This window comes from Astyanax mexicanus, chromosome 9 (assembly GCF_023375975.1).
Source record: "Astyanax mexicanus isolate ESR-SI-001 chromosome 9, AstMex3_surface, whole genome shotgun sequence".
NCBI lineage: Eukaryota > Metazoa > Chordata > Actinopteri > Characiformes > Acestrorhamphidae > Astyanax > Astyanax mexicanus.
The window spans coordinates 34148563-34172473 of NC_064416.1; the positions used below are offsets into that span (position 1 = coordinate 34148563).

A 23911-nucleotide genomic window follows, 5' to 3' on the forward strand; every position below is an offset into this window, starting at 1 on the left:
TGAGGGTGTGTGTGTGTGTGTGTGTGTGAGTCTTTGTTTAAGGCAGTCTCGTGAGATGGACCGTGTTTGCCTTTAAATGGTGGTGAAGTGAGCCATATGTTTGAGTCTATTCATAACGCTAAATCAACAAACCATGCTGCTCTGTGAGGTTTTTATTTTTATTTCTATGTTTTTTGTAAGTGCATTAAAAGCAATATTCCAGAGTTTTTCTAGATAGCTAGATAGCTTGCAGTCCCCAGACTTAAGAGTGGTAAGTTGGCCCAAGCATATTTCAGAACGAGGAGCCTTTAGCAAGGGAGGTTGAAATAAAAAAACATTGTTACAGTTTTGACTGTTTAAGGTGTCCAGTATATTAAAAAACAGGAAATTTTAGAAAATGTCAATAGAAATAATGCTAATGTAGAATCTTCACTTAATAAATAAAAATAAACAAATGTTATAAAGTAGGGGTACCCAAGCCTTGCACCTGGAGGAAAACTACCTTCCTGCAGGTTATACCTCCATCCCAGATCTAACTGACAGCTGATCAAGCTCACTGAAGGCAATGATTGGATGTATCAGTGAATTAATTAGTGGTTGGAGCCTTTTGAATGGGAAATTCTCTGAGAGCACAGTTGGGGACCACTTATATCTTGATAGTTATCTTGATAATTAAGATCTTGATAAACAACATCTGATAATTAGCACAATGGCTAGCTTGTGTATAGAAGTATATAGAAGTGTCTGCCATATGTGTCTTTCATACACATACTATTTAGTAGTAGTATCACAAGGTAACAGCATGGCCCTTATCCACATGGTTGGGCAAGTATGTACGTTGTAAACGCCCATGTTGAAAGCAGTGCACTTGAACTTACTTGAATTTATTGCCTTATAATGTGTTTGAGAGCATCAGTTATAAAGTTGTAAAGAGTAGATTAGAGTTATACAATGAATAGATCTATATAAGTAATGTTCTAAGAACTACTCAACGAAGTAAAGAAAAAAATACTTACAGAGATAATGGTCAGTCAATCTGAAAAAAAAAAAAAAAGTTTAACTTTAAAATATCCTTAAGGCACAAAGACCATCAAAATCGTTATGATGAAACTGGCTTTAATCAGGTTTATCGTTGGCATGTAAAAAGACCAAGAGTTATTTCTGTTGCACAAGATAAATTCATCCTGTTAACATCTCTCCAGATAAGAGCAACTAATTGCTTGACAGAGTATTTTGGTTTGTTTAACACTTTTAAGTTTCTACATGATTCACTATGTGTTCCTTCATAGTCTGGATGACTTCAGTATTAATTTACAATGTAGGAAATAAAATAAAAACATTGAATGAGAAGGCATGTCCAATATTTTAAAAAAGGCCTTAGCTTTAACTATATTTTATATTTTTACCATTAAAAAGCTTCAGTGTCACATTTGGCTAAATATTACTCAATAAATGTTTATATTTTAACCATGTATTGACATACATAATATCTGTAACACAATTACTCTTTTTTTATTGTACTCACTGTACATTCACTGTACATTACCCTAAAGTAAAGTTGTCCTGCTCCAAAATATGTTGAAAACTATTTTTGTTTATTTGTCTTGTATTTTGAAAACTTGTTGTCTCACCATATAACACAAAGGTTAAGTTGTGACTTTTTCTTTGCTAGAACAGAAAACCCATTGGCAGATGTTGAACTTCCTTTTGAATGGCTTTCATTCTGAGTACAGACTGAGTAACTCTTTAAAGGCTGTGGGTTTATGAGACATGTCTAGGCTACGGTGGCCCAGTGGGAGCCCACTTTTGTTTACCACGTTTGCTGCTGTTCTCCAGACAATCAAACACAGTGAGAATTAGCAGCCGGCTACTTCCTCTAACCTGCACTCAGCACCAGGAGACACATCACCCCTGAATCGCGTTCCTGTAAATGAGGGGATAATGAGAAGGGCAGGACTGATGCTGCACACTGCATTAACACACACACACACACACACACACACACACATACACTCCAAACCCCCTGACAGGGGTCTCTTATCGGCACCACAATCAGCCGCGCCTTCGCCTGAACACCTCTGATACTTGTTGTAATGGTGCATTTTGCAAAACCTCCTTTTTGAAAAATAATGTAAGGCTAGAACAGTAGGACAGTAATGCAGAACTTCATGTTCAGATTTGTAAAAGTGGCTGATTGTTGTTTGATTGGTTTTGTCTGTAGTGAGTATGTAACACTTTATTGATTGGTTGAGTCTGCCATTTCGAAAAAAAAAGGAAAAAGCAAAAAGGGAGAAGGAAAAGAAACAAGAAGTTTTAGTTTTGCTCAGACAAAAGAAAGGATAAAAGATAGATCACCAACTTTCTGCAGAATCGTTCACTACAGACCTGCAAACTTTATCTGGCCTTCAGATTAGTCGATTAGTCACAATTATTTTTTTCCGTCAAGCCCTCTGTTTGTACTTCCTACTAGTGAGGCTCCCAATCGTAATACATTTTTACTGCATATTGAATGTTAAACGTTTAGGGCCCTACACCAATTTTGCTTTACATTTTGATAGTTTGACGTAGATATATTAACCTAAAAATGTATATCACAAAGTATTTTACAGGAAACATTCACACAGGCGATTCTAGGATACATATATGTCTTCAATTGAGATGTAAATATTATAGTATATATATATATATATATATGTAGGGACTATAACATAATTTTAATGGGGTGGACATAATACAGTACTGTATTTTTAGTACTTTAAAGCTATCGATTTTCTGGTCTATTTTCACATGCAAGGCATACCAGATTATAAAATGTCTTTTTTGTAAAGTCAAAAGACTGGTTAGCGTGGTTAACTGGTAATGCCAATGCTGCTCCAGCAGTGCTAGCCGAGGTTAGCAGCAGGCTAAAGACCGATAAGACTCACCTCAGAATGCCGAAAGAGCTAGAGCTTAGCAGGTAAGCGGTTAGCAGGTAATGCTAATACTGTTCCAGTGTTGGTGTTAAAGAAACTCCTGTATAACACTGCGCTTCAGCGGAGTGGCTTTTTCCTGACTGAAAAAAAAAATTATACATAAATTCATACATAAAATTCATACATAAGTCGCAGCGGATTATAAGGCGCACTGACGATTTTTTAGAAAATTGAAGGATTTTAAGAGTGCCTTATAGTCCGAACCATACAGCATTTTCTTAACATACATCACTCTGCAAGTCCCACCCACACTGAAACATCACTGGCCAACTAAGCATAAGAAGAGACCAATCAGGATGCTTTATTTCTTACCATGTGCATGTGTGTGTCTTCCTTGCTTTCACCTTTTTTTTTCACATGCGCTTTCTCTATGTTGCTCACTTGCTCAATCACACATTACAGTGACGACAGCATGACATTTTATTTTTTTTTATTGCCAATGTTGTCGATTACATCAACTAATCGTTGCAGCCCTATTTGTCAGTGAGTGTAGTATTAGTGAGTAGTATTGGAATGGAGTGAAAAACTTATGACACAATGGATATGGCTGAATGTCTTTTTCGCCCCCTGCTGTTTTCCACTATTGGGTTTAAGCCTTTCACTGCATCTCTCTTTCTCTCTGTCTCTATCTCTCTCTCTCTCTCTCTCTCTCCCTCCCTCTCTCTTTCTCTCATTGCTCTGTGGCTGAATGATAAAGCCACCAAATTATATTCCTCATTTGCAGCCTGATCCACAGGGCTGATTCCCATGAGCTACCAACAGTGGCCTCTCCTTCACCGGCAGGGAATTATCAGAATGTATGTGTCTCACAAACACACACACACACACACACACACACACACACACACACAGGGTCATACCCTAGCATCAATATTATACTAGGTATGCATAGGATGCACAGAATGTAAGAGTGCCTATTCTTGTTCCCTATTCCCCTAACTCACCACTTTCACTAAAAATGTATATAACATAGAAAATAATGTTTTTTTACTGGGTTTTGGAGCCTTGCTGTGTGGATTGGATTCATTTTTTGTAAAGAGCATCACAATTATAGCCAATTTGATGTGTTTTTTATGTACCACCAAAACTGATTCAATCTATTGATTAGGAAACAGACTTGTGTTTAATGGCCCACCAACTCCACCTCCTGCCCGCCAATCCACCTGCAAATCATTAAGCATTTCTTCACTTAACCTACTGTATGTTCCCAATGTATATGTACTTATTTAATTTAGGCATGTAAAAATAATAAATGACCTCAGAAGGTCATGTAGAGAGTAATTGTGTGTGCTGTTCAATCAATGTTTTCATGCCTGATACTCATGTGTATTTTTTAAATTGATAGTTAACCCTTCTATTATTTTATGGGTGAAATTGACCCGTTTAAAAGTTTGAAAATCTAGGAAAAAGTAGTTAAAAGTATTTTTTTTTTTTTCAGAATAAAACTTTTTTTCTGCGTGCCTTAATTAGTGTAATCAACCTATTACCCCCTGCAATAAACAAAAACTAAAACAAAATTCAATGTTATGTTTTAATGTTATGTAAAGCTATTGTGTCTCATATGTTGGTCTTTCAAAAGTAGTAAAGTAGTAAAACATTAAAAAAACTTTGAACATGTTTTTTTTTTTTTTTTTGAAAAACGAGTGATTATCCTGATTGAACCACTACCTGTTAGAGGTAAGGAACACCATTGCACTAAATATTAGTATAATAATTAGCAATGTAGTTAGTAATAAAATATTCACACTGCTTGTTTTTTTTGTTTTTTTTTATAATTATTATTTTGGATATTTACTATTTTGGATATTAAATGGATAATTAAACATCCACCGGATCAAATTTACCCGGGAACACCATTGCTGTTCCTGACAAATGAACATAACAGGAGGATTTAAGTGACCATCTGCATCATGTTCTTATGACTGCTGTCCATGGTGCTGATTCCATCATTCCATAGATCCACACTCACTTCATACCAAACTGTATCAGTGTTTTCATTAACCAGTTGTCTACTAAAAGAAGCCTTCTTGGGACAATCCTAACAAGAACCTACTTTAGCTAAATCTCTACGCTTTTGACCGCAACTATTGGCTGTGGAATGATTATGGAGCTCCATCCAGTACTTTTGGGATTATGGATTGTTATGGAGGTTGTGGATGAGTTGGGGTGGTGATCATCCAGCATCAGGACCTCACTTAACCTTTGTCTTGCTGAATGCAATCAAATTCCTTACAAATTCCTTAATGTAATAGAAACTCTTCTTTAGACAGTACAGGAAATTAATATAAGTATATTATGAATAAGTATATTCAAATAATCCAAAAAGCTGCTATCCTAGCATCTGTATTATTCCAACAGGCATTAAATCAGCAGGCATACAGTCAGCAGGCACATGCATTGGCAGCGAAGGTTAAGCCGCAGCGCTCCGGCCTTATCGGTATGGCGAGTAGCATCCGCCTGCTAGCAGCTGGCATTTCCATTCACTCAGCCCTCCATCTGCCTTCCTTGCATCTAAATGCTAATTTATTCTAATAAGAGAGAGTTAATAAACTGCAATTACAAATCAGCAGAGAGACACCATAGAAAGTGATTGGCAGATGCGTGATTGGAGGAATGGCAGCCGAGTGTGTATCTCTGTGCGTGTATACGTGTGTGTTTGAGAGCGTGCATGTGTGCTTGACTGTTTACGGGTGGATTGGCGGGTGGAGGTGGAGCTGGTGGCCCATTAAACACTCCTAATCAGTGGCAGGCACAGTGGCGGGAACATTTAGCGCGTTTAGCATGTTTAGCGTCTATTTCCCCTGCTAGATAGCTTATTTAGAGTCATTCCCGCTTATTGGATAAGCAGAGCGTCAGGCCGGAGTTCAGAGTTCGGCGCTCTGCTGTTGAAATTGAACACAATAAGACATGGACAACGTTTTTTCTTAAAAATTGCATTTTTAAAATCCAATGCGCCCTCCAACGCTGATCTCAGCTCATAGGCTCTGGTGGTGCGACACTTATCTCTCTGAAACATATCAAGTATTCTATAAATCGGTTGTTTTCAAGATGGGAAACGAAGACCAGGCTCTTAATCTGTTATACTCTCCTCAGCACACACACATGTACAGTACCAATAAAGTATTTGGACACACCTTCTCATTTAAAGTTTTTATTATAAGGAATCATTTTGTAATTCAAAAGTTTTAAACAAACCAAAATACTTAACTACTTGAGGTTTCTGAGGCTGATAACTCTGAAGAACTCTACCTGTACAACAGAGGAAACTCTTGGTATTCCTTTCCTAGGGCTGGTCTTTTGAGAGCCAGTGTCATCGTAACCTTTTTGATGCTTTTTGCAAGTGCAATTAATGATACTTTCAAGGTTTCTTAAAACTGAAAAAAAAAAAATCTAGTCGGATTGACTGACCTTCTAAAAATATTTTTTTGTTGTTTAGTTCAGTAGTTTTTGTCAGGATAACATGTCATAAAACTGACATAGAAAATTTAGCCAAGGAAAAAATAAATAAATAAATAAATTATATATATATATATACATATATATATATATATATATATGTATATATATATGTATATATATACAAATCTTAATATTTAAGATGTTTTTTTTCTTTTACTAATTCAGAATATTCACTATTTTATTTATAAGACTTTTGACTAGCTTTGTCTTATAGCTTAATTACTTTATATTTTCACTTTTTGTTTCCTGTCTTGTATTTTTAGAAAAAAAAATAAATTTGATAAAAAACACGGTCAAGCTATTATATTTTACCATGACAGTGTGGACATTTTAAGCTTTATATAAATTAATTATAAAAAGAAAATGATAAATATTGAGTTAAATTAATATTATTAATTGCTGGAGTGTCATTCAGGGGACTAAAGTATTTAAAACAGTGTGAAGGTCATAATGTCACTGATAATGTCAGTATGAAGGTTACTTTCTTAAAGTTGCTGGGTTATCCTAAGATGAATGACAGGGTAGACAGTTGGATTTTTCTTTTTTTATGAAAAAACAAAACAAATATATATATATATATATATATATATATATATATATATATATATATATATATATATATCCGCATGAATCACTGAAATACCTAAAATATTATATAATAATGTGTTATGTAACCATTTAAAATAATCATTCAACTTAACCAGGCAGCACTAGAGAGATGCAGATGACACAGTATACAAATGTATAAAATGTACAATAAGTTCCTCTATATATTTGTTACAATGTGTTCATTCAGAGTAAATCATAGTAAACGTATTGTTATACAATGTTTGTACAAAATTATTATTAATTTCAATAATACACAGACAGTGTTTTATTGATTTTGAGCCTAGATGATGAGTCTACTGTATGCAACCTAATCTAGTATAGTGATATATGTACGATATATTCTTTTCCTTATTCTCTTTATTTTTAAAATTGCCATCTCGCCTTGAAAAATAATAACCTTAAATAATATCCTAAAAAAATCAACTGACGGATTTCTTTGGTTGCCTTAAATAGATTGCTGCAAATTGATCGATTTCCTACATATTTTGTGAATTAGGTGATTGCATCACGCTATATATACGCAGCTATATCATTCTGACCTTGTGTGTTTGTACGCATTTCTAGGTAGTGTGGCAATCGGTTCCAAGGTCTCAAGCTTTCATTTTTTTTTGTATTTTCCTTTTCTTTCTATGAATTGACTAGTGATAGCTGTAGTAATACCCTGTCAGGTAGCTCTCTTCTTCACGTAGAACTCATTTAAGCACATTCAGAGAAGACGACGCTCCCAGACATGTGGATTGAAGTCGGTGTTTGTTGAATATTTGAATGAGCCAATCTCAAGCGCTCGGACACGAATGGCTTTGATGAGAAATATATGGTGGTTTAAAAGATGGCCAGTGTTAAATGATTTAAAGAATTACACTCACACTGCGTTCAGTTTATTGTGTGCTATAGTTCAGTATTGAGTCTGGGATTGCAACTTCTTTCTGTTTGAGTTAATGATCAAAAAAAGTGACTTTGAAAAAGTTTTTTCATTAACCTTTCATGCCCCACAACGGCCTCCCCTGGCCGCTTTGTATTCTGCATTGTAACGGATTGATTTATTGGGGTGAATTCTACGATGAATAAATTAAATTCTAGATTTAAGATATTATATATATACTGTATATATATATATATATATATATATATATATATATATATTTTTTTTTTTTTTTTTTTTTTTTTTTTTTTGATGAATGGCTTAATCAGCCTCACAGCTTTCAAAAGAGTATTCAGAAAATCTGTTCATCAGATATAAGCTGCGTCCCAAAGCGTAGGCTTCAGCTGAGCTGTGCATACATTTACTGTATATTACATTTTAAGATGAAGTGGTTTCCCAGACAAATTGACTTTGACCTTACAGTATTGTAATGTGGTGTGACCATGATTTACCTTAAAATTAATTAAAATTAAACTATTTTCTCACATAAAACTGAGAAAATAGTTGAAATCAATGTACACAGATTTTATCAGAGATCACAATTTTAGCCACAGATTGTCTTTTTTTTTTACAGTTATTGACATTATAGGTCACACTAAGTATTTTTTAAACTTTTTTTGAATCCTACATATAGCATCACATCTATGCATTTAAACTAAAAATAATCCAGATCACAATAATCACACAAATTTTTAACAGGCCAACTTTGACTAAAATCGTGAAAGTATATTTCACAATTATTCAAATATTAATAATGCTGTTTAAACACACATTAAACATACATTAAAATGTAAGATTAAGTAATCATCCAGACAAATCCAGACCTTGTGGTGCTATCATGATTTGTCTAAAAACGAATACATTTTCTGAACAACTTGTTTATCTCAGACATTTAGCGTATTTATAATCAACTTGTTTGCATTATGAAGAGTTTTTTTTTTTTTTTTTTGCATAATGATCCAAGATTTATCCTGTATTGTCACAGTCACATTAATCAACAAAAAAAAGTTGTAAAAGTTCCAATCGGCAATTAATATTATTATTTTTTTTATTTATAGAACCTTTTATTTGTTATAGTTATTATAGTTATTATGAGTCAAAATACATTTTAATGACAAAATACAAGGACAATACAAGGGGTAGTCAATATGAGCAGGGTCAAAACCAGAGAACAGCAGCAAGAGAGAGAGGACATACCATAAACTAGTAACAGTCCGAGGGTCATACACAGGCAATACTCAGCAAAAAAGTGAAGAGGAATAAGGGGTTTATATAGGCCAGTAAGCAGGTGGTTATAATCAGGTGATTTGCTTCTTGAAGGTGTGATCCTGGGTATCATAGTGCGGAGAAAGGAGCACTTTCAGCTCCAGGCGTGACCGTTGGAGCTGCAGTGCTTACAGACATGCCAACTTTGGGCTTTGCAACATTGGAGCCGGTTAGCCTTGATGCTAACAGCTGGCCTTGGCAGAGTTGGAATCACAATGGTAACAAACCAGACAAACCAAACGGGCTCAGAAGGCTTGGACCAGGTAAACTACAATGTAAACAGCTGGCTTACGAAGATTTGAAGCCACAATGCTAATAGACACAGCGGCCAGGCTCAGAAAGAAGGACAGGAGCAGGGTAGCCATTATGCTAACAGCTGGCCCTGAGAGGGCTAGAGTAAGAGGGCAATGGTAACACACACACCATCTATGCTTGGCAAGAGCGTAGCAGGGCGAACAGGAAGTGGGAGGCGTGGCCGAATACAAAGATGCTAATGTGCTAGTGCAACATCTATTATTATGTTTGAAAAAAGCCAAAAATGAGTTAAAATCAGAGAGAAATATTAGCGTTAGAGCTAAAAAAACAAACAAAAAAAAAACATAGATACACACTCTACTGCAGAGCACTGATTGGATTCGTTCTTGTTTATCATGTTTCTGCTCGACGTTGGCTCAATAACAACAACTATTAATACGCATATTCGCCATCTCCATTATCGAGTGCCCACATTATACACTCCTCTGCTTGTTTCGAGAACCTGGACCACTCCACGTTTCTGCTGCGTCCCTGCAGAACGCCCGATGATTCAGCCTCATGAGTTCAGGCTTGATGAGCTTCAGGTGCGACAACAACAACAACGAAAAAAATAAATAATAAATAAATAAATAAATATATAAAAAAGAACACAGTGAGGGAGCTCCAGGCCTGGTTCTGAGATACCAATAGAACCTCAAAAAAAAAATGCCCTGTTTTTGAAGGAGCACTCGAATTTTGTGTGATTGTGTGAGTGTGTGTGTGTGTGTGTAATGCTGTGCATTTGTGTGTGACGAGTCTTTGCTCTGCTCTGTGTGTCTGCAGGCCCTCCGACCATCTCCAGCACCCAGACGCACCAGGCTCCTCACGGAGAGAAGGGCCAGATCAAGTGCTTCATCCGCAGCACCCCGCCTCCCGACCGCATCGTGAGTTCATTCCCCTGTCTCTTTTTCTATCTCTCACTCTCTCTCTCTCTCTCTGTCTTTCTCTGTTCACAACCCACATTTTTACATCCCTCTCTCTCTCTCTCTCTCTCTCTCTCAGAGAAGCTCTGCTATAACTTATAACTGCAAATAACGTCTGTCTTATTTGACCTTTGGAAGTTTAACAGAGCTATAATTAATGATTAAGTTTTAATATTATTCTTAATCTTCTTCATCTTTATTATTCCACCGTTCTGTATTCCTTTCTATGTCTGAACGGCACCATAGGAACCACCCAGGGTACCATACATATTACCTTGCAACAAATCGACCACCATTAAACAACCTTTAGCAGCACCTTAGGAACCACCAATTGGGATACCAACCATACCAACCAAATACAGCCACAGACTGGCAACACCATGTCAACCACCAAGCCACCAAGTCATTTAGCAAAACTTTAGGAACCACCTGAGATTTTGAAAAAACCCACCACTTCACAACCACCTAGTTAGTACCCAACTGCCTAGTAACACCATAGCAACACCTCAGCAGTCACCTTGAAACCACTTCATCACTTGATTACAATGCTTCCAGTTCATCATCCCACACATGTCAAGCTAATGTTACATTACAATAAAAAATTAAATAATAATACAAATAATACAAAAAAAGTTTTGAGTGTCCAGAGAGAACAGTTGTGATTGTAATTACATTTCAATCTACATCCAAAAATCAATCTGAACACAATCTAGATATGCCATGAACTGGATTTTCACTGGCAGTCAGAGTATAGTCAAGTAGCTATAGGGACAAATACATTTTCACATGACTAATATGGGTTTTGATGAAATCCTTATCTAAAAGAAATGAAATGGTCTTTTATATTCTGAATTGTTAACTTTTGTTGTTTTTATTTTATATTAAATGTACTAGAAGATCTGAAATATGTACATTTGTGAAATATGTCAAAAATAGACTTAATTACACTAAATTGCGAGTTAGTGGTTAGTGAGTACAAATTGGTTCACAACTTCTATCTGTGTTTCTCTCAAAAGTGTTTTTCTTGATTTTCTATTTTTCTCATATTCTTTATATGAGAGCTCTCTCTGTATCTCTTTCTTTCTCACTCTATTTCTCTTTGTCTGTCTTTGTCTCTTTATATCTCTCTGTATCTCTTTCTTTCTCACTCTATTTCTCTCTGTCTGTCTTTCTCTCTATATATCTCTCTGTATCTCTTTCTTTCTCGCTCTATTTCTCTTTGTCTGTCTTTCTCTCTCTATATCTCTCTGTATCTCTTTCTTTCTCACTCTATTTCTCTCTGTCTGTCTTTGTCTCTTTATATCTCTCTGTGTCTCTTTCTTTCTCACTCTATTTCTCTTTGTCTGTCTTTCTCTCTCTATATCTCTCTGTATCTCTTTCTTTCTCACTCTATTTCTCTTTGTCTGTCTTTCTCTCTATATATCTCTCTGTATCTCTTTCTTTCTCATTCTATTTCTTTCTGTCTGTCTTTCTCTCTATATATCTCTCTGTATCTCTTTCTTTCTCATTCTATTTCTTTCTGTCTGTCTTTCTCTCTATATATCTCTCTGTATCTCTTTCTTTTTGTATCTCTATCCCTCACTTCATCTCACTCTCTACATCTCTCTCTGTATCTATTTTTATTCACCTCACACTCTTCCTCATCTTTCTCTCTGTCTGTCTCTCTTTCTCTCACTCTCTGTCGCTCTCTCTCTATATATATATATTGTTCTCTTCCTCTTGTTCTCTCTTCATCTCTTTCTCTGGATTTTCTTTTTTTTCACCTCACACTCTTCCTCATCTCACTCTCTCTGTATCTCTCTGTATCTCTCTTCATCTCGCTCTCACTTCTCTCTTTCTTTTTTTCACCTCTCCATCTTCATCTTTCTCTTCTTTATCTCTCTTTTACTCTCTTGTCATCTATTTCTCTATCTCTTGCTTCCTTTCCCTCTCTGTGTTTTATTGTCTTGTCATCTCTCTTTCTCTCTCTCACCCTCTCTCCGCCCTCTTCTCTGCAACTCTTTTTCTTTAAACTTTCATTGTACCCCCGTCTCTTTCTTCTTTATGTTCTTTACATCCCATCTCTCTCTCTCTCTCTTCCCTCTCTCTCTCTATCTGTTCCGCCCTGTGATGAGTTCAGCAGCGGGTGGGCGGATTCTATTGTCTCTCCACTGTGGCGACTTCATTAGCTTCGGCAGACCTAGTCCAATAATGTATCCAGCACGCATGACTTACTATCCTGGTAATAAATGAAAATGCATCCTAAATCATTTGTTTCCTGCGTCTGAGCGAGTGGGTATTAGGCGAGGCAGGCTAGCGCTCTTAATTCTCATCTAATGCTCGCTTATGCTCTGTTAGCGCATATCCGATTAAGATTTATGACTGCTAGATAAACACTCTCCTCTCAGGGCCAATTTTTGATTCATTACTTAGTCTCTCTCTGTGTATATACGTGTGTGTATGTGTGTGTATATATATATATATATATATATATATATATATATATATATATATATATATATATATATATATATATGTGTGTGTGTGTGTGTTTGTTGAGAATGCTGCGCAAAAATCTGTAATCTTTTATTTGTATTTCATTTATTATTAATCAGATTTTGCAACTAAATTTGCTGTAATAAATCTTAATAAAACTTAATAAATAAGTTTTTCTTCATTTTCTATCTTAATTTATTTTATAAATACTTTTATAAATTAAGTTTGAAGGCCTATACTGAAAACTAAACTACAGAAATGCAGTTCCCCACAACCCTCTTATCTTATATGTGTAGCATTATTACAATAGTTTTGTTATACAGCTCTGGAAAAAAAAATAAGAGACTACATACAAATGATGAGTTTTTTTTTTATTTTACCAAATTGAATACCTCTAGAATATAATCAAGAGGAAGATGGATGATCGCAAGCCATCAAACCAAACTGAACTGCTTGATTTTTGCCACCAGGAGTAAAGTCATAAAGTAATCCAAAAGCAGTGTGTAAGGCTGATGGAGGAGAACATGATGCCTAAAAACTGTGATAAAATCCAGGGTTATTCCACCAAATATTGATTTCTGAACTCTTAAAACTTTATGAATATGAACTTGTTTTCTTTGCATTATTTGAGGTCTGAAAGCTCCGCATCGTTTTTGTTATTTCAGCCATTTCGCATTTTCTGCAAATAAATGCTCTAAATGACAATATTTTATTTGGAATTTGGGAGAAATGTTGTCCGTAGTTTATAGAATAAAACAACAATGTTCATTTTACCCAAACATATACCTATAAATAGTAAAGTCAGAGAGACTGATTCAGAAACTGATGTGGTCTCTTAATTATTTCCAGAGCTGTGTATTGGAATTTAATTGTTTGCCAAATATGATTTTTTAAATTTATATATCTTCAAAAATACAGCCCAGAAATACATTTCAAATATTATGTGAATAATCTTGTTGCCATCTTGTTGTGAGTTCGTGTTATACTCATGTCTGGAGTTACAAAGTTATGTTGCCTCAACTCATCCCATCCAAAAGTATTGGACCGAGCACCTTTATTCCAGAGAACACAGTTCCACTGATCCCCAGTTCAATGCAGGGGGCTTTATACCCCTCTAGCCCACACCTGGCATTAAGAAAAATGGTGCCAATATCGTATTTTATTGGCAATATTTCTCTACAGGGACTTAACAAGCTGTGTTTGTGCATTTGCACATCTGCATCAGCAGTATTATAAGCAGTGCTCTCAAACATTTGAACATATAGTGGACTTTTAGCTTAACCCTGGGACTTGGAGGCTCCCTTTCTCTTTTTAATCAGCTGAACTTCTGGAGCAAATTATTCAGTTCCGGTTGCAGTATTCTGCTTTCTACACAGTGTATATGAGGTAGAAGGACACCTTTTCAGCTCTGGCTGTCTAGACAGTTACATCAGAATATCTCACACTGTGTACACCTGGGTACGGCTGATCTCGGACATCACTGCATGTGGAATCGATTCTCAACTCTGGAGCAGACTCTGCTGATTCCCAAACGCAAGCACTAAAAAATGTTTGGGTCATTTGTATAACCCACTGCTAAGAGACTGGTCAGTTAAATTTGAAGTTTCCTGAACGGGGATTAAGCTTAGTCTTGGACTACATAGCCTTTTGAAATAATTTTTTTGTTAAAAGCAAAATATTATATATGATTGGTTACCCAAAGTCTTGGTTTCCCAGACAGAGTGATAGAATACATTTCCTTTCAATGGAAAATCTCTAATCAAAATGTTGTGGAGTCGAAGACTAGGCTTAATTTGGGGCAGTTTCCCAGATAGGGATTAAGCCTAGTCCTGAGCCACACAACGAATCGAGATTCTTCTTTAAAAGATTTATTTGAAGTAGATTGTACAAAACCTTAATGACTAAAATAAACATAAATCCGTTTATAAGTTGTTGCATATTTAGCTCAAGCAATCCAGTTTAGAGTAATACAGTTTGTAGTATAGATAAAGCATGTATTTCATTGCTGCTGGTGGATCCCCATATCAGTCAACTGTGGAGCTTCAAAAGTGGCAACTGTAAGCAGGGAAACGGCACCACTCACTGGCTAATGGCAGGATTGTGCTTTTAATACAAGCAAATGTGAAGAAACCTTAATGTGCCAGCAGGCAAAAATAAATAAATAAACAAGACACTTGAAGAAAAACAATTGATGACGTTATGACAGTAGAGAAATGCAAAAATATATTGGGACACGGATAATTTGGGGAGGTTAATAGACGTTTTGGGACAGTTTGGAAACAGTGGTAAAAAAGTTTGTCTGGAGCCCTGTATTTTAAATAGTTAACTTTAATAGATGCCCAATAATTTTTGTCCTTTGACAACAACTCCTGTGTCTAAAGTTTAGTACCAGAACTTTGGTTGTTTTGATCAGTGAGAAAAGCCATATAAATCAATAACTATCTTAGAAATCTTACAATCAAAATGTAGGAACATGGTTTTATGAGGACCCTATGAGGGTTAGGAGGTTAACCAAGAACATCATGCTATTGACTGGTCTCACTTCAAAGGCAAGCTTTTATCACATCCACCGCTGCCTTTAATGTCGTAAACCATGAATAATGCAGAGTGCATGTGTTTGTGTATATCTGTGTTCATCAAGAGCCGGGTGCAAATCTCTGATCTTATTGATCATTGAATCTCCGATTTCACCATCATTAGACTTAAATCAGATTTGATTATTAGTTAGTGTAAAGCAATACTCTGGACACACAAATATTATAGAATGACCTAAAGTACCCTAAAATAAACAATTGCTACATATTATATGTATTTTTTCCTATTTTACTACAGCCTGATACTTTTTTTTCTAAAAGAGGAAGACCATGCTATATTGAATCATTTTAGAATGTATTACAATTGATTTCTAACTTAACTTTGAATTTTACCAACATATTTCAGCATATTTCAAGAATTTAAATTTGAAAACAGCCCACAAAACTATCCACATCTGGGTCAACACTAAGATGCCCTTTGTTTATAGAATTTATTTGAATTAAAGCCTCTGTATACAATTCTAGAGAATAATAGCTGAGATTTGAACTCAAACCTCTTTAGAAGCTTTACCCCAATGTTGTGACCAGCAAACAAAAAAAAAGAATTAAATGAATTAATACATTGATATTACACTGTAACGAAGAGGAGGCAGGATGCAAACGCAAGTCTGTTTTATTTTCCATTTTTGCAAAATAAACAAAGAACAAAACACTAGGGACTAACTATAAAGAAAAAGGTTACTGAAACAACACTATAAAACAAAGACCTAAACAAACAAGCAAAATAAGCAAACAAAGAAACAAACTACAGAAAACAAACCAGAATACTGTAGACAAAAAAGCACAGCAAGTCCAAAGCTCAACAAACACAGATAAACAAGAAGCATGACTCAGAACAAAGGAGCACATGGGGTATTTATACTCAGGCACACACTAGGGACATCTGTGGAATTAACAAGGGGGTGGGGTTACAAATGAGACAGGAGGGATTACAGATGACAGGGCGGGGCTAAGGCGGAGATAGGACAATAACAAAACAAAGCCATGTGCTTAAGAAAAGCACATGGCTGGGAACACAGACAGGAAAACAAGGAAGAAGCACATTGAACCAGAAGAGGGAAAAACACAGGACAGACACAGGCTAAGGTGTGACATACACACCAATCAAGCAAGAACAGAGAAACATCCTCATCCCTGTTCATTCCTTTCAACATTCAAACTCCTCCTCCTGTCACTATATTTTTGTGCTTTTTACTCCAAGCCAAGTTTCCCATTTATAAAGGCAGAGTTGACTGAATTAAATCAGGATTCGTACTGTCATGAAAAACATGGAGAATCATGTAATTAAAAAAAAAATGCAATTTTAAGGCCTGGGGACATTTTGGAAAAATAAAAATACCCAGAACATTTTAGAAAAAGTCATGGAAATTAGATTTTATCAATGGCGAAATCAGGGTTTAATTCAGTAAATTTACACAATGGAGCTTTGACACACATTTTATTATTAAAATTAAATTTTAATTATAGTTTTAGTTGATTTTTGGTTTTATTGTCCATGTCTGCACTGATGTTTTAAAAATTGTATGGTCGTGAAAATTAGCCTTGAAGGCATTGAAAAAGTAATTAAAAAATCATGGCAATTTATTGGTTAAAAAGTGTATGAACCCTGTTAATATATTTTGGATTGATGCACCTTTAATTGCAACATTCCAATATCTATGCAGTTGATTAGCCACCCTCACTAATAATAACTATTTACACCCCTGTTCTTCATACTTTAGGCCTGGTCATGGAAGGAGACTGTCCTGGAGTCTGGAACATCTGGTCGCTACACAGTGGAGACGGTCAGCACTGAAGACGGCGTGCTGTCCACCCTGACCATGAGCAACATCGTCCCCGCCGACTTCCAGACCATTTACAACTGCACAGCCTGGAACAGCTTCGGCTCCGACACCGAAATCATCCGCCTCAAGGAACAAGGTGGGAGCCAAGGTTCGCCAGGTTCAACTTCTCTTCTTCCACTCATGACTGTGCTGAAATAGCTGGGCTATTAGCCATTAGCCAAGGCTTTCCTAACGTTAAGTGTTAGATTACTCCCAGTCATCGTGGAATGTTGATTAGTTTCTTCTGAGGGATTTGACGGCATCTAGAATGATTTGGGACAGCGAGAAATAACATCATTTGTTGAGCGAATTATGCTAAGTTTATCATGTTAATACTTCCGTGTGCGATTAGTCATTCTTGCTCTTTAAATGGCATTAATCTCCTCTAAATTAATTTCTCCTCATTTTGTTTAATGAATTTGTTTCAGGGACATGTCGGCAGCACACAAGTTTAATTTATCACGTAAATGCATTAGCTACACTAAGCTGTATGTAATTTCCCGTCGATCCACTTAACGGCCGCCGCAGTCTGGCATTGTTTACCGCGTCGTTCCAGAAACAGCGTTCCTCGCTTAAAGTCCCGCTCTCACGCGCCATCTGCGCCAGATCCATTGTCTCTTCAGGACGGCTAACTCCATTCTCAGCTCAGCGGCCCTGCAATGAGAACATATTGCTGTTTTTAGTGGAAGGACGGAGATTAATGAAGACATTTAACAGATATTGTGGAGGAGGAGATGCTGGGATTTGGAATGCTGCTTCATTTAAACTGGTGAAGTGTAATCAACGCTGTGTAGGTGTTGCCTATTCTCAAACACAGCTTCTTCTTTTTTTTTTTCAATTTTCGTTATTATGATTATGATGGGAGAGAAATACAGACGGTGCCCAGCCTTGCAACATAAAAACAACCTAAAAAAAAAAAAAAAACAGAGCAGATCCACTGACCAATCCAGTGTTTATGATTTATCATGTCCTTGAACCACGATCAGAGCCGGTCAGAGCCGGTCACAGTCCTGTTTGTTGTTGCTGCTGCTGCTGCTGCCAATTACAACCTGAATGTAGCAATAGAGGTGTAATTATTGGCTGGATGGACTCGCCCTGTCCATGCTGTGTTATTGTAGACGGCTCTACTTTGTCGTCCACAGAGTCGCTGCCGGTCGCCGTAATCATCGGCGTGGCTGTGGGAGCCTTCGTGGCCTTCATTGTCCTCATCGGCACCATCGGAGCCTTCTGCTGCACTCGCTCTCAGAGAAGTACGTCTATCTATCTACCTGCCTGTCACTCACTGCTGTAGCCTATCCATTAGCCAGCCACTGAGACTGTGCTAGTGTTCCTAGTGCTCATAGAGAGAACAAACAGTGTGCCCAGGCTCATTCCACAAACCCCAGGCCTCTCCAGAGATGAGTTTTCACATTCCCTCTTCCCTTTTCTCTGTAGTTTGGTTTCCATCCAGCTGTTTCGCAAAAGTTATGCTCAATTACACATTTTCAGCAGACGAAAATATGAAATCATTAATTCTTCCATGCATTACAGTTGTTCAGATGTGAAAAACAACTTTAGATGAAATTCCGTGATTAGGAACAGCATTGATCTCTGATCTCTACTTTTAGCAAACAATTTGTGCAGAATGTGTAATCCCCTGTTTAGTTGAGTGGTTATTTGCCAAACTAGAGCAAAATCTTCATGCCACAATGTCCACCACACATCTGGGAGTGCAAACCCACCAGACAGTACTGGTACACACTAAGAAAAGTAAGTACAGATTTGTAGTTAAAAGGGTACAAAGCTTGTCGCTGGGGCTGTACCTTATATTGAGGTACAAAAAAGTACCTTTCAGTGAAAGTCCTTTTTTGTACCCATGGTTTTTTTGTGCCAGTAAAGCTTATAAAAATCATAAACATTATCATCAACTAAATATGGCTCAAAAACTTGATGATCCAAAATGGTCTGGCTTTCAAATAAAAAATGTGCAATTTAAATAAATATTGTTTATTAGTACAGTGATACAGAATACTGAATGTACCCTTTGGCTGGTTAAATGGTACAAATTTGTACTTATTGCCGTTAGAAATCACTTTGTACTTCAGAGGGAACAAATCTGACCCTGTAAAGACCAATATTGTACCTTTGAAGGTACAATTATAAAGAGTGTGCTCTTGAGTACAAAAAAGTACTCGTACCTCTGTTTTTTAGAGTGTAGAGCAGTGCACAGCTAAAGGCTAAATGGGGAGCATAGGGACTATAATAGGGTATTATAGAGTAGTATACTGTAGTATAGGAAAGTAAAGGGTGAAATACAGTAGGTGGTATAGAATAGCATGAGGCTATATGGGGAGTATAGGGACTATAATAGGGTATTATACAGTAGTTTACTGTAGTATAGGAAAGTAAAGGGTGAAATACAGTAGGTGGTATAGAATAGCATGAGGCTATATGGGGAGTATAGGGACTATAATAGGGTATTATAGAGTAGTATAGTGTAGTATAGGGAATCATAGGGTAGTATACAGTAGATGGTATAGAATAACATGAGGCTATATGGGGAGTATAGGGACTATAATAGGGTATTATAGAGTAGTATACTTTAGTATAGGAAAGTATAGAGTAGTATACAGTAGGTGGTATAGAATAGAACAAGGCTTTATGGGGAGTATAGGGACTATAAAAGGGTATTATAGAGTAGTATACTTTAGTATAGGAAAGTATATGGTAGTATACAGTAGGTGGCATAGAATAGCATTGGGCTATATGGGGAGCATAGGGACTATAATAGGGTATTATAGAGTAGTATACTGTAATATGGGAAAGTATAGGGTAGTATACAGTAGGTGGTATAGTAGAATAGCATTGGGGAATATAGGGTTGTATTGGAAGCATAGGGTAGTATAGGGAATATATGCTAGTATAGGTAAGGTAGTATAGACATATGTTAGTATAGCGTATTATAGAGTAGTATATTGTAGTATAGGAAAATATAGGGTAGTATTGGGGACATATGGTAGTATAGGGAGTATAGATTAGTACTGTGTGTATAAGGTATCATAGGTTAGAACATATGGGTTATTATAGAGAGTATAAGAAAGTACACAATTTGGCTCATCTAGACATATGTGTTTTTTTTTTTCCTGTTCAGTATTTTTAAGTGCATTTTCTAAATTCACAAAAATCCATTGGATGGAAACCCAGCTAATCTCTAACTCTTGCCCCTCCCCTCTATTCAGCCTCTATCCTTACTGTGTTGTGTTGCTCTTGTGTTCCCTTTATCCCCCTTGATCACTCCTCCAACCTCAACCTCCAAACAGACCCGACCTCATCCATGCATAGCTTCAGGTTAGAGTCATGCAGCGAGGTATACAGCAAATGCACGCTTGCAGGAAGTGATGTCGGAGGCGAATTTCATTGCTAGCATTGAGCATGTTGTTGTTGTATACCGCAGAAGACGCTCACCTGGTTATGCCCTCCCTCCCTGCCTCCATCTGTGCTCAGCAGAGAGAACTTGCAAGCAAAATTAAGACAGAAAGTAAGACCCTGTTCCCTGAAAGTCACCAATTAACATTACAAATATGTCTCTTTATGTGTGTGTGTGAGTGCGTGTTCCTCTCTTGGCAGTTGCTAAAAGAGTGTGCTAGCTTAGTTGAAGCCAAGTGACGTGACGTGGCATGGTTACATATTATCGGTATTGTTGTTTGCACAGTTGACGAACCGCCTGAAGTAAAGTATGCGTCTCTCATAGACCTCAAAGGCGTGGTGTCGGCTAAGAACGATATCCGGGTGGAGATCGTGCACAAAGACCATAACGCTGCACGAGAAAATGAGGACCATGCCGCCATGAAGCAGCTGATGGTGAGTCTCTCTTTAAGTTAGCTTCTATTGTTATATATATATACTATAGCCAGGAATGCACATGCTTTTTAAGTTTGTATGGGGTAATATAGGGACAATATGGTAGTATAGGGTAAAAAGGTAGTATAGGGTACTAAAACTTAGGGTAGTTTATTGTAGTATTGAGTAGTGAAAGGTGTTTAGGGTGCTATATGATAGTAAGCATAGTGTACAGCAATATTGTGTTTATAGGATATTATGGTTTATTATGGGCAGTATAGGGTAGGTGTGTGCTATATTGTATCGTACACAATAATATCGCCAACATTTTTGAATATCATGAACAATATTATACCCTGAAATAATATATATCCTGACATTCTAGATCATTGACTTCTGTGCCATTCTTGTATATTTTAATATCTCAGTTCGGGGTGTACCATATCATATCGTATGCAGTAATAAAATTAAATTGTAATTTTGTTGCAGTAGAAATATTTTTTTTAATTCAGTGTTTTGACATATCGCCAAGAGTTTTGTTAGCGTGAAAATACCATAAAATATTGTGATTTTTTTTTTAGGGCTATATCGCCCACCCCTAGTAAAGGCTAATAAAGCCAAGCGAGTCCAATATTGGATAATGCTGTATATGGAGTATAGCATTGTGTTGTGAAATTTATGGTAGAGGTGGGCGATATGATATAATGTTAAAGAAAACAAGAATTTTATCAGATTTGTAACAGAAGTCAATGATCCAGAATACCATGATACTAATAATGCACTCCAAATATCTCCATATATCACACAGTACATACAGTATAATATAGGATAATATAGAGAGTGCATGGTGGTAAAGGGTAAAGAGTATAGGGCAAGTTTGATTAGTGTTGATTGGTGGATATCACATTTCTATTCAAATCAAGGAAAAATCAAAGAGTTTCAGTGTGGAGATAATGTGGAAAAAGACATGCATACTGTTTAGCAACAGTATATACAACCTCAATAAATATAAGGGAGTTGCTGACAAATATTGTGAAGAGGTGGGGCTTAGTTAGGAGAGGGGGCGGAGTGTAACAGAGCCAATCAGAAGCCTTATATCTTCAAAGATTTGTAGGTCGCTGAGAGCTGTTACTTATTAAACAGAACAATCCTCACTATTTCACTATCAGTAATAGAGGTGGAGTTAAAAAGTTATAAGCTTAACTAAAAGGTGAAAGCCAGAGGGTAACATAGACACGAACACACCCTGAAACACTCTCACACAGACCTGTTTAGTTTAAGATGACAGCACCAGCATCGCAGTTTAACATACTTCATGTGCATTTGCACATCTGTGTCAGCAATCAGCACAACTTAAAGCAGGTGAAATCTGTCTTTAAAAGGGATGTTCACAAACATTTAGACACCCAGTCCATTTTTTCACTACTTCCTTTTCCCAGGCATGTGCCTCCCTCACCAATCCCCCCCCCCCCCCCCCGGAAACAAATACAGCAGCTCATTACGCCTTTCCCTGTCACGTCCTCAGATAATGAATGCTAATCATCTGCGCCACAACACTAATAACACCCATCCCGTGCTAACGCTAATGCCGAGCCTATGAATAATGCAGTGCGCGAATGCCTGTCGATGTGTGTGCGAACCCTCACGGCCCGAAGGCCTATATTTAGCCTCCAGCCCGTGGAGATTGTTGTGGACTTCAGACGCTCCCCTCCACTCTATCCCCTCCTCGACATCAAGGGCTCTGCGGTTTCCACTGAGGAATCACTCAACTTAGTGGGCACCACCATATCCAGGGACCAGAAGTGGAAGCGGGTACACAGTCTACACAGCCAACACAAGACAGCAGAGGAGCAGGAGCTGAAGAAACTCGAGACGAGCCCTGAGGATCAGTTCTAGACAGTGATCGATGAGTCCATCCTCATTATCATCATTCTTAACCATTCGATTTTGATCATTCACCTCCGAAGAACAAGGAAAACTCCTCCATAAGGAATTTTAGGACAATTATAGAACTATTTAAAAGTTGAGCACACCTTAATTTCAGTGTTTTGTATTGTTTAATAAGGTTCTGCATTGCACAATAATACTAAAGTCATCCAAACTATGAAAAGAAAAAAAAAACATTTAATTATGTAGTAAATAAAAAAAAGGGGTTAAGCAATGCAGAATAAGTTTTAAATTTTAGATTATTCACTAAGAACCTCTTCGCACATCTTGGCTGGATTTTCTCAATCAGCTTTTTAAGGTCGAGTCACCTGGAATGAAAAAAAATAAAAAGAAAAAAAATGCCAGCCTCAGAATCCGCAAGTTAACTGCTCCTCAGATAAGAGAGAGAGAGAGTACTTTGGTTTGTTTAATACTTTTAAGTTACTATATGATTCCTTATGTATTCCTTTACAATCTAAAAAGAAAATAACTAAAAACATTTGCCTGAGAAGGTGAGTCCAAACTTTTGAAAATAATCAAATAATTAAAATCAAATAAAGGATAGAAAGGCAGAAACGTGTTAAATTATGTAATACAAATAATATACCAAGTAAAATAGAAAGAAACTGAACTGAACTTGAACTTACAAACAGAACTAAAATAATTAGAAGGTAAAATTGAAAAACCCTCAGAAAAACAGTTGAATCAAGCTTTTTTTTCACAGCTCAGTAAAAACTTGGGGAACCTTGAGTGAAATAAAATAATTTGAACCTTGGCATTGAGCACAGAGGTGATATACTCTATGTTGACATCTGACCAACAACAGCCTTATCGATAAGATAAGATATAA

The 23911-nt window shown here is 36.7% G+C and overlaps 1 protein-coding gene across 5 annotated transcripts in view; it reads left to right on the forward strand.

Moving 5' to 3' along the window:
- The window catches only part of kirrel3b (kirre like nephrin family adhesion molecule 3b), a 385143-nt gene that overhangs the window by 337448 nt on the left and 23784 nt on the right, over window positions 1-23911 (forward strand). Inside the window, exons 10-14 of one of the 5 annotated variants that reach the window (XM_022667734.2) lie at window positions 10285-10385; window positions 17215-17425; window positions 18459-18566; window positions 20750-20833; window positions 21008-21156. In XM_022667734.2, the coding sequence (XP_022523455.1) occupies window positions 10285-10385; window positions 17215-17425; window positions 18459-18566; window positions 20750-20833; window positions 21008-21156 (653 nt within the window). The remainder of the gene's footprint in view (window positions 1-10284; window positions 10386-17214; window positions 17426-18458; window positions 18567-20749; window positions 20834-21007; window positions 21157-23911) is intronic. The other 4 variants (XM_022667736.2, XM_022667735.2, XM_007250992.4 and 1 more) reach the window with 4 other exon arrangements.